At 40.8% G+C, this 19,505-nt stretch overlaps 3 protein-coding genes across 3 annotated transcripts; 2 read left to right on the forward strand and 1 right to left on the reverse strand.

Moving 5' to 3' along the window:
• The first annotated feature begins 57 nt into the window (after positions 1-57).
• On the forward strand, positions 58-13,117 carry si:ch211-257p13.3 (kinesin-like protein KIFC3). The gene is made up of 22 exons (XM_068735352.1): positions 58-320; positions 848-2,548; positions 2,992-3,312; positions 3,550-3,672; positions 3,905-4,001; positions 4,175-4,329; positions 4,452-4,704; positions 6,780-6,952; positions 7,132-7,197; positions 7,440-7,577; positions 7,689-7,886; positions 7,980-8,153; positions 8,726-8,873; positions 9,146-9,276; positions 9,404-9,515; positions 9,593-9,774; positions 9,848-9,952; positions 10,082-10,212; positions 10,320-10,440; positions 10,547-10,676; positions 11,025-11,254; positions 11,696-13,117. The coding sequence occupies exons 4-22, from the start codon at positions 3,571-3,573 to the stop codon at positions 11,819-11,821; spliced, it is 2,772 nt and encodes a 923-aa protein (XP_068591453.1). The 5' UTR covers positions 58-320; positions 848-2,548; positions 2,992-3,312; positions 3,550-3,570; the 3' UTR covers positions 11,822-13,117.
• Positions 228-1,387, forward strand: LOC137891070 (transmembrane protein 276-like). The gene is made up of 2 exons (XM_068735494.1): positions 228-251; positions 848-1,387. The coding sequence occupies exons 1-2, from the start codon at positions 228-230 to the stop codon at positions 1,385-1,387; spliced, it is 564 nt and encodes a 187-aa protein (XP_068591595.1).
• An 8-nt stretch (positions 13,118-13,125) lies between the features above and the next one.
• ccdc12 (coiled-coil domain containing 12) lies at positions 13,126-19,287 on the reverse strand. The gene is made up of 7 exons (XM_068735353.1): positions 19,155-19,287; positions 17,547-17,620; positions 14,559-14,638; positions 14,356-14,417; positions 14,236-14,270; positions 14,069-14,145; positions 13,126-13,515 (listed from the first exon to the last, which is right to left on the reverse strand). The coding sequence occupies exons 1-7, from the start codon at positions 19,236-19,238 to the stop codon at positions 13,436-13,438; spliced, it is 492 nt and encodes a 163-aa protein (XP_068591454.1). The 5' UTR covers positions 19,239-19,287; the 3' UTR covers positions 13,126-13,435.
• Between the last annotated feature and the right edge of the window lie 218 nt (positions 19,288-19,505).

A 19,505-nucleotide genomic window follows, 5' to 3' on the forward strand; every position in this document is an offset into this window, starting at 1 on the left:
AGCTGTGAAGGCATCTCTTGGAGCATGCGCACTGGCTATATCCGGAATTGTCACGTGTCAAAACAAACCTGCAAGTGTTCCTGCACAAAGTTTGGTTCTTTGTGCTCTGTGTTTATTAGCTGACTTTATAAACTACTATCCGATATTCAGAAACATGCAACAGTTGCAGTAACTAACGTTGCAAAAATCGTGGATGTTTACAGGAGTGTCACTCGTCCTCACGATCAATGGCGTCCTGTGTAACAGAGTGGGTAACAACATCTTGTTCCAACATAATTTTGTCTGCCACAGCATTGTACTCTTCTTACAGACTCTTTAAGGTACGTGTCATCCACCATAGTGCCAATGTAGATGATGTTTAAACTTACTATAAAACTTTTAGAAACCATAGTCGATTTAGCAATTAACGCTAGTCGATCTACAGAAAATATTCTATAATAATTTGGATAAAGTAGTGCTCTTTTTTCCAAGCAAAGTTGCTAAACATTCTCTGGTTCCAGCTTCTTAAAAATGTTCTACATTTTCTTATTAATGTTTATCCTTTGATTTTGAACTTATTTTTTAGCAAAACAAGCCGTTTCATTGTCACTTTAGTGCTCTGGAATACGTGATGGGTATTTTTCAATACTTTCTGACATTTTAGTATCAATTTTATTTACTGGTAACGGAACATAATTGGTAAGCTAATTAGTATTTTGCAGCTAAACTGCTTATTTATAATATGTAATGAATGTGTATTCTGGTCACCCCATTGCTGAGATTTATGTTATTTTTAGTTAGAAAATAGATGATCATTTATTCAATGGTTAAAATGTCTCACGTTTTCATTTTGCTTCTGTCTCTGCAGGATCACAGGGCTCCTTCAGTAGGCCTCTTCCTGCTTGGACTCTCTGCAGCAGTTTGCATCTTGCTTCCCTCCAGCTCATACCTCACCTCCATCCAGAGAGAAGCAGAGTGGGCTGGCGAGGTTTTGGCTCCAGCGCTGTTCGCCTTTGACTTCCTTTGGCTCAGTGAAGACCACAACACGGCACACATTCTCCTTTGTGGTTCCTGTCTGCTGCTGGGATTGAGTGACTGGCTCTCAGCAGATGCTCTCACGCTTATGACACGCTGCCTCGGTTTGTCTTCCCTGTCCTGCTGCCTGATGGTGTGCCTGTTTGCCGGTAATGCTTTAGGGGCCTTTGGCGGTGTGGCCCTCAGCCTCCCGTTGCTTGTGGCTCAGAGGGTCGGAACAAACACTTTTGCTCCGCTCATTTCTCCAGCTGCAACTCAGGGTCTCACCAAGAGTCTGTTAAAGGGCTCCATGTCTATTGGCTGTTGGGCTTCCACACAGGCCCTCAAGAGATTTCTGTTGGATGTGACTGACCGATGTAACATTGGCCTTTAAGAAACCAGTAGAGATCTTGGCTGTGGGACAGAATGACAAAATGGACCTATGCTAAAATGAATGTGCCTAACTTAAAAAGCATTTCAGGACATTTGTGAAGAATATTTGAGTTGCATTCATTGTATTTCCATTGCCATTTGAACAAACATTAGGAACTTGCCTTGATGAGCTCATAGTGCAACAGAACTGTTTAGACGACCTATTTGAAGATTGCCCTTTTGGCTTTTGGAAATTACAGGCATTTTTAACACTCTCTGAATGCCTTGTAGATGCCTTGATTCATTTGTGAATCCAAAAAATAATCAACAGAGTAATCAAAAAAGAAAAAAAAATGTTAATAGCAGTACTAGTTCCTGAATTTGAGTCCACATGCACTACAGAATAACATGGTTTTACATATGAATGTTTATATATGGGAAAACTAATATGATAACTGCTTTTCAAACAGGATCATGCTTTGTGTTTTAAAGTGAAAAGTAAAATCGTCTGCATGGTAGTGAAAAATCTTTACAACTGGTAGCCCATGGTGACCGTCTACGTCACTGGGACGCAGCAAAAACCTTTTTAGACATAATGAGTGCCCTGATGACATTAATTATGCATTTAAATTTTCAACATTATGTGGCCAGAATATGGGCATTTTAATTTGCTGTGTGATCATTTCCAAGAATGTCTAGAAGGCTCTGCTCACTTTTAGGCTATCGACACCCTCCACACGTCTCTCTAGCAGTTTTAGTGTTGTAGATTCCAAAAACATCCAGCTGCCTCAGAGTATGGGTACTGTTTGTTCTGCAGCCTCAGCGCTATCGCTGTTTATATATCTGCAGTGGTCTAAGCTCTGGGCTCTGCTCTTACCTCATCCTCGTTTGATACTTATTCAAACACTTTGTTATTACTTTCTTGGTTTCTAGTGGTGATAATGTTAACATAAATGATCTAATCTGTTTAACCCTTTGTCCACAGTGTTGTCCTTGCAAGATATTAATATTCTTTACAGATATGTGTAGGGGACACTGCAGATTCTCTCTCAGGATGTCAGAGATGTGATTGGCTGCCTCAGCAGTTTTACTGCAGTATAACAACAAGCATCTGTGGCTGTGTTCCTGTCTGTGGGACGGACAGGGCACAGGGGACCAGGGACATTTCATCATGTACTCCTTTGTAAGTTTGAGGTGCCATGATAATGATAATCATGCTGCCTGTGCTTTTTTTTTGTAATGATTCATCATTGAGTTCATGTATGTTTTGGCAATGTGGAAGTATTTAAAAGTTTAGAAATGTCTCATGTAATTTTATTTATTCTCATTTAATTGCTTTTGGTTGATACAAAATGTAAATGTACACTCAAGAAAGATTACATTGACGTAACATCTAAATATATATTATAATAAATTGTGTAAATGTTTATCAAAATATCACTCCAGTAATGTCATTTTACATTGCATTTGAAAGTTCTCTTGGCTCATGTTCAAGTGCAATTGTTGTATCTTTTACAGTCCTTGCAAACATCTCAATATTTGCAAGTGCATTATATTGTAGTTTTTTTATGAGCACCTGGAAACTGGCACATCTCATCCACCTCTGTCTCTGGCTGCTGGTATCAGCGTCAACCCCCTCCTGGCTCAATTAGTCTCCATACCGAATCCATCACCCCTCCACTGCAGCGGATGAGGAAACTGCACTGAGCATGCTCGCTGCAGATGCAGCCTGTAGATGGAGCAAAGTGGAGGGGAGGAGAAAGGGGAGGAAAGAGAGAACGGCAGAGAGGGAGTCACACACACAATGCTGGGATGCTGTTGCAGCTCTGAGAACAAGGGCTGCATGGGAAGATTTGTCATTGACAACACAGATGGAGTGTGAAGGGGGAATACAAATGACTTGGAGGTCAGATTGTCATCATCAAAGAGGAAAAGATATGTGATAAGGTAAAAAATATATATATATTTCAGCATGTTTGAGTGGGGTGACGTGTAAAATAGAAAAAGAATGTAGTCTCTTGAGAAGTCCTTGTGTGTCAAGACCAGTTTTTACATTCATGCATCCTTTGATTATCGTCAAGACCTGAGTGTTGTTATCAGGGTGAGAATTATAATATTTTGTCTGCGTCTCTGCTGCAAGATCTAGAGATATATGTGATTATTGAGTGAATCTGTCATTTACAGGGGGACTTGGACGGTGTAGAGATGTATGCCTTCTACTCCCTCTTAGTCTACATCTTCTACACTGTCTTTAAGAAGGAGGAGGAGGATGAAGCTTTGGAGGGGGTGCAGGGATCTTCCTCAGACGTAGGTCTAGCCCCATCATGTCCATCATTGGGGTTCCTCTGTCAGAAAAAAAATCTATATTTTCTGGGAACATGCATGCGTCATCTACCACCTGACAGTACAAAAAGGCTTTGTTTTAAAGGACGAGGAAATTGGTGGTGTCATTGTTCTGCCTTGTGTGTCATTCTATGTGTGCAATGTGTAAATATTATGCCTATTACCATCTGACCCTTATGTATGTTGCTTTGTTCAGGAGCCAAGACCTGTTTCCATGGAAACAGGGACCAGGAGGAAAAATGGCCACACCTCCAAAATGGGAAAAAAGGCTTGTGTTCAGCTTGGTGAATCCAGTGAGTGCTCAAATAGCTTTTATTTATAGTCCAACATAAAGGCTGTGATATGATATAGAAGGATGATACAACATTTGTGATGGGGATAGTTTCTACTTTTTGATTATTTAGTACATACGTACATCCCTTTACTCACTTATTACTTTATGTTTATGTGATTTGTTGTCATCCAGGCAGTAGCAGTGACAGCGATGAAATGTCTCTGAGTGATGAAGGTGAGGAAGAAGGCCCAGACATCCCAGCATGCACTCCTCTGGCTGCTTTTCTGTCCTTTAAGCAGGAGGCTGAGAAGAGGAGGGCCTCGCAGGTTCAGCAGGAAACAGGAAAGGTACCAAAACTATGTCATCACCTTGACTGAGCAGCTCACCTGATACATTAATGAGCAGTTCCCCAAATAGGAGCTTCGGCTGTGTTAAACTTTGTATGTATGTGTGCTTCTGTACTGCCCAGTTGACGGAGTCTCCCCTGGTGGCGGTGATGTCCCACTTGCTGAGTTTTCTGGAGCAGTACTCCCACTTCCAGCAGCTGCAGCAGCAGGCCGACCAGTACCGGGTCCAGCTGAAGAGGCACCGCGTCCAGCACCGCCGTCAGATGAAGGCCCTGCGAGCGTCCTACCGCCAGCGCCTCAGGGACAAGGGCAGCATCATCAGCAGCCTGGAGGAGGCTGTCAGCCAGCAACAGACGCCCAGTCCGCTGAGCGAGGGTGAGGGAGCGAAAGGAAAGGAGGCGGAGAGAGGAAAGAAGGGATGGGGGGAGGGTGAAATTAAGGTGCAAGGTTTGGGTTTACATTCCCATGTGGTGGATGTGAGGATGATGAAAAAAAGGGAGGTAGAGGTCAAGTGGCTGTTTTAATAACCACACACATAAGTAGATTGGTTTGTGTGAAAGGAGAAGCAGAAAATGGCATTGCGGACTACAGGTAGATTTAAAACGATTTGAGACTTCAGAGTGGATGAGATCATCTGATGGATGGAGAAAGATGGATTACAAAGACCATAAATAAAGAAAGTCAATTTCACATCCTTGCCATAATAGCTGTATATCCACTGAGTTACATAATATAGATGAGAGTTTTTGTGCTGTCAAATCCAGTCATTTTCCATTACTAGGAGTCATTCATTCTTAAAACAGTGTCCTGGTTTGTCCATTGTTGGTTCACCCTATAGATTATATTTTTCTTCAACCAGGACCACACTGTATACCTTTTTATAGAAGAATACAGTCATCAGCAGAGGAGCAGGCTGATTAGATTTATGTGGGTGTTGGTCAAGAGACCAGACAAACACTTTACAGATGTGATTGACCTGAAGGCTTTAGATGTGGGTATCTGCTGTGTTTCAGATTTGACCAGATGGTTCTTTGACCAGAAGGGTAGCGATACCAACTGCACTGTCCTACATCAGTTTTCTGTGCATATGTACAGCGCGTTAACAAGTGCATGAAGCTGTAGACAGATCAGATTCTTGTCCTGAGGCTGACGGATACAGCCTCAGAGAAATAAGTCATTATGTATGATAATTTGTGTGATAGCCAGATAGGGTTATATGAATCTCAGCGTGTAGGTGTGTTTAAGGAGAGGACCTCATGCGCACTGACTCTCATTAGTCACAGGACATAGATACATTACTCTGCGGCGCAGGTCTTTGATACTTGTCTATTGATTCTAGTGTGGCTCTCTGTCATTAATTAAACATGGCTTAGAGTGCTGTTTTAGTTCCTGCAAAAGCACTTGCGAGGTCTTGCACATGGCAGGCGTCACGTGTACTCGTGTTGGACTAAAAATAGCCTGAAGTTCATGTCCCAAGTGTTACGAGGCTGTTTGGTTTGTTTGTTTACTGTAATGCAACTTGCAGGCATAAGCGATGCCTCTTGGATGTGCAGTATTTCCAGCACTAGGGCATTTTGTCTGTGTTGTGATCTTTTATTCGGTATATGATTCTAGTGAATGACTGCTTCTCCATTCAGTTGTCATGTATCAAAAATGTAACAAGAAATCCCATTTTTTTTTTTTATCTGTATCATCTGTTTTTCAGTTGGAGGAAGTACGTTTTTCAGATTTTCAAGCTGTTGTTTTAAAACGTACAAAGCTATCTTAGTGCTTCTGCAGACTTTTAACGTTTCTTGCAAGCATATTTCTTCTAACACCCCTGATGCTCCGCTTTAGCCACTTCTCCATGTTTTTTTTTTTTTTTTATATATAAATCTTCCTTAAACCACCACCTTTCCCTGCACCATTGTGACACAGCAAACTTGACATGGCATGTTGATAGAATTAGAATAAGGCCCTGCCATGAAAATCAGATGATAAATAATTGAGGAGGAAGAAAGTATTAAGAATGCTATTCAGGTCCCTGATGAACAATAGAGGAGTTTTAGCAGGTTGTTTGGTTTTAACACTCCTCTTCGCTCCAGGCTCCACGTGGGAAGCTGCCGTAATCTGTTACGATGCCCAGGAGACGTGAGAGTGGGAACACGGATAACAATGATAATGTTAACTTCACTGCAATGCACGGTGACTGCATGGTGTGTAAAAGAGCTCTAACGTCCATTAATATTACACACGCACAAGCATCAACCGGAAACATATAGAAAACTGGTCAGAAGAAGTTCAAAGGATATTGGCTGGTTCTGTTTCTCAGTGGCGTAATATGAATATGGGTCAGAAGGTGACAGAATATGATTATGGTTATTTTTTTTCTGTTAGCTATGCATCAGTATTCAGGCTGATGGTGATGATGCAGAGGCTGATTATAGTCTTGCTTATTTGTTGTCCCCCAGGCGAGTCCAGCAGTGATGCAGGGACACAAGCTGGGGTTCACAGGCTGGTTGAGTCTCTGTATGGCCTGCAGGGTGAAAGGAGTAAGCTGAGAGGAGAACTCCGCCTGCTGCACTCACAGCTGGAGCTGAACGAAAAGGACAGACACTCGCGTATACAAGCCTTTCAACAGCAGGTAAGCTTCATATTGATTATATCCCAAATGCTACATCCATTTAGGAAAAATGTGCAACCTGCACTCTATTAATAATTGATCAAAAGTAGAGTTTATTGTGTTCAAATTTAATTTAATGGAACTAAATCTTCAAAAAGCATCCTCCGTTACAGTTTTAACCCTTCTCATTTCTTGCACAGATCGATGAGCTCAAGAGTTGCATAGAGGAGCGCGAGGAGGAGCTGTCTAGACTGAGAACAGCCACCGTAAGCATTGTGAACTATTGATTTAATCATTTGTCAAGTCTTTGTCACTTTCCACGTCATCAGCAAAGCTGCCACAGCTGCCCATGTACACCCTATGAAATGCCATGCTGTACAAATGCCACACAGTCTGCATACCGTGTGTAACGTTATAAATCCATCTCATCTACAAGGGCATAGGTGAGGACCTCTGGTTTTGATGCATCTCTCATTGTTATGCTGAACCTCATGTTTCATTTCCTCAGGGGGCAACAGACTCAGAGAAGCGGGTTCTGTGTCTGTCAGCAGAGAACGAGAGTCTGAAGCAGAACCTGAGCGTAACCCAAGGCCTCCTGCAGCAGCTGTCAACCATCCCCTCCCAGTCCAGCACCATGCTCATCAAGGTGAGGCGCACCAACACAGCTGAGAGCTCGCCGATGTGCTCCCAAGGCAGCCATCAGTAACCGCAAACACAAATATTTTAAAATGTACTTTTGTTTTATGTGCTCGGCTAGGAGAATGAAAACCTCCGCAGCAGAGTGCAGCAGCTGGAGATGTCCCTACAGCAGCGTGCTGAGCAGCTGTCACAACTGGAGCGACAGAGTGAACAAAGCGAGTGGAGGAGAGGCGAGGAGCTGAGAAAACGAGAGGACCGAGTGAGGGAGCTGCAGCTGGAGTTGGACAGAGAGAGAGGCAAGGAGCCAGTGGTGAAGGTAAATCTTACCTTAGAGTGAGATTTGTTCACTGGAAACATAACAATGTTTAATACGAACTAGTACCCTAATCAGATGTTTTTTCTCTCTTAGTATGTCACCCAGAATGTGGAGGTGGAATCACCGGCCACATTAAAGCAGCTGACCAAAGCTAGACAGAGGAATGAACTGCTGTCCGATAAGCTGTCCAATCAGAATGAGCGATGCAAACAGCTGGAGGAACACATCAGGAAGTCCGATGAATACAGCTGTAATCTGCAGCACAAGGTAACAAACTAATTATTAATTAACCAGTTTGGTGTAAGTATTCATACACAGATTGACTGATTGACTGATTTTAACATGCAGTATAAAACTGTAGACTTGGGTGATCTATTTTTAGAAGAAAGTAATTGTTCTACACCATTTTTGAAAGTGTCTCAAGCAGCAACAAGTTGTATATGAATTGCAAGGTGGGCTTTTGACAATAGTGCTCCATAATAACGCTAAATAACCATCAGCACATGTGTTATTACTGTTGGCTGCTGGCCACTAGGAGGCAAGGAAACTGGCAACAAATCCCAAATGGTCCTCCTGATGTCATCAGCTCTGATTCAATACAATTAAAGATAGAGAATTGGAGAAGTCCAGAGGGGTAAATAAACCACACTCTGTTTTGAGAACAGATGATGAAAGGAGAGAAAAGTAAAGGCAGAAGGAGGAAGTTTACACATAGCTGCCGGAAATTCACAACCTGGATCAATTTCATTGACAGATGAACTCATTACAGAGCTGAGCCTGCACAGATTGGACCAGTCGAGCTGACAGATTGACAAATTGCTGTGCTGAACCTTTTACAGATCGCAGCGTATGAGCGAGAAATCAGTAAACTGAGAGAGGACCTGTTGAAAGAGATTGGCCACTTGGAGGAGAAGAAGGAGGAGGCTGTGAAGGCTGCAGCCACCTGCTCAGCAGAACACTTTCAGAACCTGCAGGAGCAGTTTTTCAGTAAGTTACACCAAATAATCAAACCTCCAAAGAGAGAGAAGAAAGAAACAATAACATCTTTATAGAGATAGTTCAACATTTTGGGAAATGGATACCACTCTCTATGAGGAGAGTAATATCAATCTTCTCATTTACCTCACAGCAGGAAAGCAAATAACCTCATCCCCCAACATGCCAAACTATTACTTTAACTATAACTTATTCCTTTAAACTTTTCCTTTACTATTTCTTTCCCCTATGTGAGTTTGATTCTTTCAATTTATTCTTGTCAGGCTTGCAGAAGCGTCTGACTGCACTCCCTCCAACTTTACGCTCCATGAAAACAGACTACACCAGTCTGAGGAGCCAGGTTCGAAACTTCTCAGACTTTTACGGAGCAGCTATCAGTGACGCAAAAAAACAGGTACGTACATGATCACACCATGATGTCACACCATGATGTTAACTCAGTGCATTTAGATGAGTGATAAATCTGACCAAATCGACAAGCCTAGTAAAGAACTTTTTTTGCTGTATTTTGGCTTTTTCAGATTTCAGCAGCTATTAGTGAAATGTCTGAGGCCAACAAAGATCTCCTGGAGAAATATAGGAAGGAGGTGGCACTGCGCAGAAAGTACCACGAGCAGCTGGTAGAGCTTAAGGGTACGCAGAGAAGACGTAGGAAAAAAAACACTGCGGAAAATAAAATCTGTATCCTTAACGTGACCTTCTGTTTTTAGGCAACATCCGCGTGCTGTGTCGTGTGAAGCCTGTGCTGAAGGAGGACCAGCACGAGGAGGGCCAGTCTGTGGTGGTGACGACGGACTCCAACAATGAGTCCTCACTCAATGTGCTCAACAAAGGAAAGAGTCGCATTTTTGAACTGGACAAGGTCTTCCACCCACAGGCCACACAGGAAGAGGTATGGAAACGAACAGCACATGCAGGAAATGCAATCATAACGAGACCTCTAACTCTTTGTTTGTTTTCTTCAGATCTTTCAGGAGATTGAGCCTCTTGTGACGTCCTGCATCGATGGCTACCAGGTCTGCATATTTGCCTATGGACAAACTGGCTCTGGAAAAACCCACACAATGGAGGTAAACTCTCTAGTTTTACAGCATCATTGGAGCCAAAGAGTAATAACAGATATTGTAGCCACTGAACATACCAGCATAAGTATCGGGTCCATAATGTAGGCTGCAGGCTAAGTATCATTTGATTTTCAGGGCAGTGTGGAGAACCCAGGCATCAACCAGCGAGCCCTGAAACATCTCTTCAGTGAGATTGAGGAGAGGAAGGACATGTGGTCTTACACGGTCACTGTCAGCTCTGTGGAGATCTACAACGAGGTGCTAAGGTACAGTATGCTGCGCCTTCCTTAATATTGCGCATATTTTTTTAGTCTGCAATATATTAGACCTACTAATAGTTGTTTTATTGTTGTCCTTATATTGTGTTTCTCAGAGACCTGCTGAGTAAGGATGGAGATAAACTGGACATTAAGATCAACCCGGATGGAACAGGACAGCTGCATGTGCCGGGCCTCAGGGTCATCGAAGTTAAGAGCTTTCAGCACATCAAAAAGGTGACACAGTGTGTTTTAAACAATCCATACTGATAGGATACTGAATTACAAATAACCATAACAATAAATTGTTACATTTATGCTAATTATTCTTGTTTTTGTTAAGATTTTGTCAACGGCCCGAAGGAACAGGATCACCTTCGGCACTCAGATGAACCAGCATAGCTCCCGCTCCCATGCTCTGCTCTGCATCACCGTTCAGGGAACTGACCTCGCCACCGGCTCCAAAACCACTGGTCAGTCACACGTGTGTTTCTCCTGCTACAAGAAAAGTGTTTAAAAGGCTCTGAATTAATAGTTGCTATAGATCTGAATCAGACTTTGGCATTCCTCCTTGAATTCCTCTTTTTTTTTTTTATTTAGGCTGAGTGCGGTCTAGCTACTGCATAATGCTAAATCAAAAACTAAATATTCCAAGGGATGTCCTTGTGAATGTCTTTTTAGCAAAAGGAATGCTGAGAAAGTGAATGAAGAGAAATAGTACAAAAGAGAAGCTTTTGATCAGGATTCAGTCAGACACATGTGGATCCAGAGAGGATTTTCTTCATTCCACCTTTACTATGATTAAACTTTTCTTTCCTCAGGCAAGCTGAACCTGGTGGACCTGGCTGGCTCGGAAAGGGTATGGAAGTCTGGTGCGGAGGGAGAGAGGCTGAAAGAGGCCCAGAATATCAACCGCTCCCTTCTGTCACTGGGGGACGTCATACAGGCACTGAGAGCTCGCCAGACTCATATCCCTTTCAGGAACTCCCGCCTTACCTACTTATTACAAGACTCCCTGGGCAAAGGCAGCAAGACTGTCATGGTGGTGCAGGTGAGATTACTGCTCTAAATGTGTGTGTGTGTGTGTATATATATATATATATATATATGTATATATATATGTATATGTGTATATATATATATATATGTGTGTATATGTATATATATATACGTATATATGTATATATATACGTATATATATATATATATATATATATATATATACGTATATATGTGTGTATATATATATATATATATATATATATATATATATATATATATATATATATATATATATATATATATATATACACGTATATATGTGTGTATATATATATATATATATATATATATATATATACATATATATGTGTATATATATATATATGTATATATATGTATATACGTATATATATATTGAGAGGACAAATGTGACACATTTGCAGTTAATTACATTTTTATGTTATGAGCCTTTATTTTGTTTCTACTAAAGGTGTCTGCTCTGGAGAGTAATGTGGGAGAGACATTGTGCTCACTGAAGTTTGCCCAGAGGGTGTGCAAGGTGGAACTGGGTCCTGCAGCCAGGAAGATAGAATCTGGTGGAGGACATTGCGACTGATAGCCTCGAATCAGCCACTTCCTGGTCCCAGTGATCACCAGGTAGCCATGAATGCACCCGTCAGATTATCACCCACCCGACCAACCTATCATAACGCTGCAGCATCAACAAGATCAACAGCAATCCTGCTCAAGGGCTAAATCTGTGGAGGTCTGCGGGCCATCCAAATGCCAACCTCTTGAGGTTAGGTATTGAGGCCTCCTCGTTGCCATTTTCTGCTTCTAACAAGTGATAACTCTTTATCATTAGCTAATCTGCATGCAGGAGTATTTATTATTCCACTCTAAATGTGCCAAAACAACCTCTGACTCCCCAGCACGGTCTAAGATTTGACGCTTCCTTGAACTACAATATCTCAGTTTCCTTTTATTAAATACCAAAATCCAGGATTTTATCTTATCAGCTTTTCTCGCTGATCACAAAAGTATTTTGAGCAGCATCGTGTTCAAACAGCTTCAACAAGCTTCCAGAGCCACAATATCAACAACTTCTGTTTTTACAGTATTAATCATCTTGCTATAAATGTCTGTACTTTGTAAGCTTCATCTCCAATCGTGTATATTTTTGAAGATTGTAGTGTGTAGGAGAATCTGTTTTGTAGTCAAAGTATGGGCTATTAATCATTTCAACGACACTTAAGTCACATATTTGTGTAGTTTTTGTGAATTTCAGAAGAGCAGTGTTTGAATGCGTTGTTTCTCTTTAGAGTCTTGATAATTTGCCTTTTGAGAACAGAGGAAAGCATTTGAAGAAGCAGTTGGCCTTGTATTAAGAGTGGTACTATAACGAACTGTGCAATATCCTCCTTATTGAGGGGACAGCTTGGGCCTACCTAGACAGACGATGCACTTTATTGTGAAAGATTAGGAACATTTCAGTTCATAACAGGTATTTAGGTGTTTGCAATAGATATCACTAGTGAGTGTCATACCAAAAACGTCTTATCTGTTCATTGTTCCTCTATTTATCACCCATTGGATCGAAACTAACTTGATTCAACAGTAGCAAGACATTAATGTTGCAGTAACTATCATGAGTGCATAGGGGTCACTTGATGATGTTTAGAGAGTGAATTTTCAGAATAAATATGTATTTTAAAAGTGTCTTCTATTATTGGATGCTTACAAAATAATTAGTAATTTAATTACTTTAAATATTATTTTTATAGGATTTTGGCATCAGTGTGATTAGGTATTTTCCATAATGTACTATATCACAATATATGATCACATATGCTGTGATATACAAATTAATCCATAATGCCCACCCCTACTTCCATAAAGGCAAAATGCATGAAAATAATAATCAGCCATTTGAAAAACTCATTTTACTTGAAAATGTAAAACTTACAGCAAAATATTGATGTTGCATTACCACTGCAACATCAATAAACCACATACACAGAATGTACTACATATTAATATGGAATACTGCAATGATACAAGGCAGGACTCACAAGGGGAAATGAAGACCTGACTGAAAACATTACTTTACTCCCTGCAGCGATGAAAGTAGCCGTCTCTTTGAGCACAACACAGATGTGACAACACAGTCCCAGTAAACCGAGGCAATCCCTCTGCAGTCTCCTGTTTTTAAATCGCTCACATCTTGGATTCAGTCCGAGTCTCCCTCTTCCAATCCTACGGCTCCCACCACTCCGGCCAACTCGTCCTCGCTGCCTCGCAGACGATCCCCTGGACACACAAACACTCACGGTCAATTTATTTATTCACTGAATTCTCCGATCACTAGTTACATTCATGTGTAAGTGCTCCAGATTGGCCATAGTTCTGGTTAAGGTCTTCTTCAGGTTGAGTGCACTAGTGACTTCCTGGCAGACTGCAGAGTTACTCCCAACACAGAGCAAATTGAACAATGTTTTTTTTTTTTTTACAATAACAGTAAATTCAGCCCACTGCCATGTTTTAACTTACATCAAAATGTAGCTGTAATGCTGTCTGTGTTTGCACACTGACTGCTGTTTATGTTAAGATGCAAGTAGAAACCAATACTAATTGGGTTATTGTGAGTACACAAAACATGGCTACCTGTGCTCTCAATGTCGCACATTAAAATGAGGGGAAAAAACCTTTACATTTAGGAATCGCACCATTGATGCCTCAAGGCTCTGTCAAATCTGGACACCGCAAAGCAATTAGCCTAATAATTCACACCTAGCTCAGACATGTTTGTCTTTGTGGCGTCAGGAAAAGTTGGGGATAAAACTCAAAAACAGGAAATACTAACGGATGAGCTCGGCGATCGCTCTCTGTGTTCTCCTCTCCAACTTCTCCAGTTTCTTTGCAACGTCACGCTTTAGATCCCTAGATTCAGAATCATAATAAAAAGTATTAAATCATACCAAGATTTTATGCGCCATACAGGTTGGTAAATCATTTTCAAAAACGTCTTACCAGTCTGGTTTTCTCGGGGCGAGGTTGGCCAAATCCTGAGGAAAGAAAACAGCCGAATAAGGCAACTATAACTACTATGCTTCTTCAACAAAACACATCAATACAGAAAGGGGTACTCACCACTTCTTCTATGATGGGCTCTGGATTAGCTGCCTCTAACTGGTCTTTTACTTTATCCTCCACTGCAAACAAAGAATATTCATCATCATTCATAAATGATGTGCGATATTAGCAGCAGGAGTCGAGCAGCTCACTATGTGATACGACCTTCCTAGAGGCAATGTGATATTTACAAAGCTCGTCTGTGATTGAAGAGTTCTCACCTGATGCAGGTTTTGCTTTGGGCACCTGCCTCTCCTTCAGCTCTTCATCCTCTGGAGTGTAATTCCTCAGCTTCAGCTCTCTGAGGACAGAAATCGAGACGCATTATCAGTCATCAATGCTCTCTCTTTCTTTCTCGCTGCACTAATGTGACCGTCCAGGAGGTGGCAGTGTAGACAAATAATTTGTCCAGAGATTAAGGAGCATAAAAGAGCATCTGCAAACCCTTCACAGCTGCACACATAATGTCTAGAGGAGGCCGGGTATAATGTCCCTCTTTATTCCTATGAGCACGTCTGATTAACACGTTCCACCTGCTCCTAAAGACAGACTTGCGGAGAGCAGCAAACAGCTGAGGAATGCTGTCCTTGATGTTAAAATTACGCAGTCTTTCATCACATCTCTGCACAGAGGAATTCTTGGCAAGATTCCCTGACATCCCTGCGGATTATACACATGTACGTCCAGAGGCAGAGGTAAACTATTGTCTGACCAAGAGACCTATCAGCTGCTCTGAGCTTAACATGGATTTGTGATGAGGCTCGAGGGAACACTCTCGATATGTTCATCAAACCTCTGCTGCCAACAGACAGACTGATGCCTTGTAAGGGTATGGGCAGGAATGCTAGTCATGTTCTGCCTTTGGCTGACTGAGGGCCACTCGTACTACATCTCTTCCTATGCCTCCTGAATCTCTCCAAAAGAGGAATACATCTTTCTAGCAATCTCATCCTTAAATTGAATTCTCCTACTGAAGTCACAATAATTAAATAATAAAATGTGGGATTTTTAGACAAGTTATTACATTTATTTGAAGTAAAACCAAATATATCATATAAACTGAGTCTATATAACTAATACAATTAATTAAATAAACAGAAGGAAAGTGCATCAATCGTTGTCAAACAAGGCCTAAAAATAATAATTTTGCCAACCTAAGCTCCACAGCATTACAAAGTCAAGACACGCTGACAGCGAGTTTGGTAGCTTAAAGTAGCCAGAAGGCATCCATCCAGAACTAACTACAGTCATTCATCAGCCTTCAATAGATCATAATGTGATGAAATAAAACAGAAATAAATAAAGTTGACACAAATTCAATCAACACATTTAAAGACTTCTTCTTCCAGGAAGCATGAATGTACCCAGAACAGTCCTAGCTATTATTTACTATTGCTTCATTGCAATTAAGCTGCATTACGCAATATAACGTGTGAATGTTTTGGTAGAAGTGTGGCACGAGAATCTCAGACCAGAGAATCACTAAAATCAACAAGTTACATCTTCTGAGAACAATGTCTATCAAGATAACATTTTATTGAATTCTTGAAGTCACTTTTTTTGTAAAAAAATAAATACATTTAAAAAAAGATGGTGCTGGATGAAAGAGCAAATACATGAAATAGACAACGGTCCTCTTGGGAGCAAGTTGTTGTGCAAACATGATGATGATGATGATGATGATGTGTTCTTTAGATTTTAACATTTTGTGTGAAAATTGTGTCACGAAACGGAAGGTCAAGGGGTCACAAAACATAACATTAATAAACATCATTTGAGGACTAAGTTTAATGGACACTGCGGCTTATTTGTTAGGATCCCTTATCACGGATAAGTAGGGTGTCAAAATTAATCTTTGACCTGATGGCGACCATTATTGTCCAACAGCCCAACAAAAAGCTGGATACACAGACTGCACGACTACACTTTCTGCCTGCCAAGTTTAACCTAACTCCTTTTTTTTCTTAACTGTGTCTCAGTTTGATGTGTCCAAACCTTTAAAGTGTGTTTACACATTTCCACTTCAAGCGGATTGTGGCATCAAAGAGAGCCAGTGATAAATTCAGAGCACAGACCCAAATGTGGCTCTCTCAAAATGTTTACAGTGAACTGTGGCTGAGGAGTGGGTGCAGCAGTGTTCAAACGTTTACACTGATATCAGCAACCTGCTCCATTCACCAGAGCACACACATCTTCCAAAAACAATCAGCCTTTTATATTTACACATGAGATTGTTAAAGCTAGCATGTTATTAGTCTTATCGATATTTTAGAGGTTTTTGAACTTCCTTGAATGTAATTTACCATTTCCAAGAATTTAAAATCGACTTGCTTATCGGTCTATCTTAAAATAAAAAGAACAGCAGCCCTGACGACACCTAACAAGACGGAACAGGAAAAGCTGCTTGGTGCCCATTGGTGCCTTTTGTGGGATATGCTTGGAGGAATGTATGATAACACACAGGAAGCTGAAAAACTCTCTGGCCAAGTTCTACTATTTCCTTGTGGATCATTCATTTGAGTAGCAATAACTTTAGGGTAAACATGTTGATTGTTGAGTTCTTTCATGCCTGGGTTTGGCAATTGGATCTCCTATGAAATATTAATATAAGATACATTACACTCACACCCTGCTACAAACGTGTATCTTGGATTTAGCAACGCATTGATTAAATAAAAACTGAGTACATTCAACAGTGAACTTTTCACTTCCCTGACAAATGTCCAAATCAAGCATTTCAAGTCTGCAGCTATTTTTATGCTCATAAGAGATCTGTCCTGTTGGACTGGAGGAAATAAAGTGGCACTCCTTCAGTGCCGTCATTAAATATAAACAATGGAAAAAAGGTCCTGTAGGACAGGAAAGATGGCTGCTGCTCCTTCAAACCGGCTAACACACAAAGTTGAGTAAGCTGCAGGATATTTGAGCAGCTAATAGCAGGAAGCTGTGATCCAGCCCAGTGTACACACTGCACCTCTGACCTGCACTGAGACATGCAATACAGTTACAAGAAGATGGTGATCAGATAAAAGGGCAGATAAATGGTCGATCATGTGCTGCTATATCAGTTTCAGTTCCGTTTGTGCAGCTTTAAAAAATTCAGCTGAAGGGGTGAGCAAGCAAGAGCAAGAATGAAAGAAATAATGATAAATCGGATTAAAAACAACAACAAAAAACAGCCATTTATGTGTGTAGTGTGATGAACCAACCTGTGCCTTTCTTCAGTAGCCTCCTCTAGTGAAGCCTTTTTGTTCTCTGGCTCCCCATCTTCCTGCTCTTGCCCCTGTTAAAATCACACATAAATAACAGGTAAATAAATGATGACATGGGCTTGCAGGAATGCAGAAAAAATTATATCAACCCCAAGTGAAATGTGATAACAAAGGATATTGAACCCCTCCCGTCTTGCATTTTCCTGAAGAGCCTTCCTGTCCACCTGCTAGAACAATTCAGGGGACTGACTCATTCTTGAAGTGTAGTACAAAAAGGAAACAACCCACAGCTTCAGGAATGTCAACAGTCTTTTATCAGACATTGCTAGTCAAGTCCAGTATGCCACTGCCAAACTCAAGCTCAGCGAAAAACACTCCGGTTTAACTGCAGAAACAGTGGCTCCACACGGTTTCCTGTTGCAAGAAAAATTCAAATCCAGAAGTGAACGGCTGCTACAGTGGAGGCACAGAATAACTGTGATATGCTGAGTTTGATTCCTACTTTAAAACATTGTCCCCACAGATTCTACAGATCAACAGTTTTTCACCTTTTGTGCAACTGAGTTTTCTCTATACTTTATTCTAATCCTCATTTAAAGAAATAAAAGGTTGCTCCATCTTTCCCTATACGTGTGTTTTTACTGCCAGTGTCCAGTTTATAACTGTGTGAGAGCCTCTCAATGGTTAGCAATGTATGGAAAGCTGTTAAAAACAGCTTGATTTAATGCAATACCTTTATGAAAGAAGTTGAAAAAGAGACGTTATATTCTTCAGAAACTACGTTTCAGTGGAAATTCCCTGATATCTTCAGACTTTCTCTGATGCCCCCATCTGAAAAATATTTATCTGTGTTCCATTATACACCAAGACATTTACAGTGAAAGGCAATCCTATATGTATGATGCATTCCAGAAAAACTGTGCTTTTGTCATTAAATACTTAACAGACACTTTCCCTTTTATTCAAATGATTCCTATCACTTCAAGGAAGCAGATATCATTCCACATACAGAGTGTCAGTGCTCTCTTCCCTGCAGCCACCTTCTATCCTTTACCTCCGCTTGTCAGCAAGATACTGAGGCCCCATCTATTAAATGTATTGATGCACATCTACTAAAATACAAGGAAATACATCTGCTACTTCAGCTCTGGTTTCACCAGTCTGTAGAGAAGCATACGATTTGATAAATAAAATACTATCAAGTGCATTGGTGAAAGAATAATTTTATAAGATGTAGCTATGATATAAAATTATCGCTAGAGACGCGAGTAGAGCTTCAATCACTTTGTTTTTGTCTCTCTCAGAAGTTAGCTTCGGAAATTAGCTGCACAGGCAATCCAGACCTACAACTGCAAACGCACTGTAATAATTAAATATTGAAGTTAAATACATTCGATTTGAAATAAATATCCAAACCCACACCCTAACAGGACGGGAAAAAAAGCCCAGAACCAAAGTTACGATTGATTTGCTAACTACATGTGCTAACGTTGTTAGCTAACTTACAAGCTAAGTCGGCTAACGCTACCTCACCAACAAAACTGGCTACGATATTGGCCCTGTGGCATTTATCAGAAACCAGACATCAGCAGACAAGACACTTACATGAAGTTGTTTATCTCTTAGTGCTTTCAGCCTCTCCTTTCTTTTCAGGGCCTGCTCCTGCAGTGACCCAACATTTCGCTCCATGTTTATCTCTACTACTAACGTTACACGCCGCTCAATGCTCTCTGAAATCCATTAACGGTCCTGACTGAGGATGTAAAGACGACCGTCGAGCACATCGATTGCAGTGGCCCGCTGCCAATTCGTGTGATATTGTTTTGTTTTGTTGACAAATCTCTTCAAAATCATGAATTAGATTACATTTGAATATTTACAAAATCAAATCCCTATTTAGGGATGATGGGATTTTTCAAATTTGGATTTAAACACAGACCAATTATGTTTGGGTCT

Source organism: Cebidichthys violaceus, unplaced genomic scaffold (assembly GCF_023349555.1).
Source record: "Cebidichthys violaceus isolate CVI_PGR_0920_01 unplaced genomic scaffold, fCebVio1.0.p SCAF_7, whole genome shotgun sequence".
In the NCBI taxonomy this organism is placed as follows: Eukaryota; Metazoa; Chordata; class Actinopteri; order Perciformes; family Stichaeidae; genus Cebidichthys; species Cebidichthys violaceus.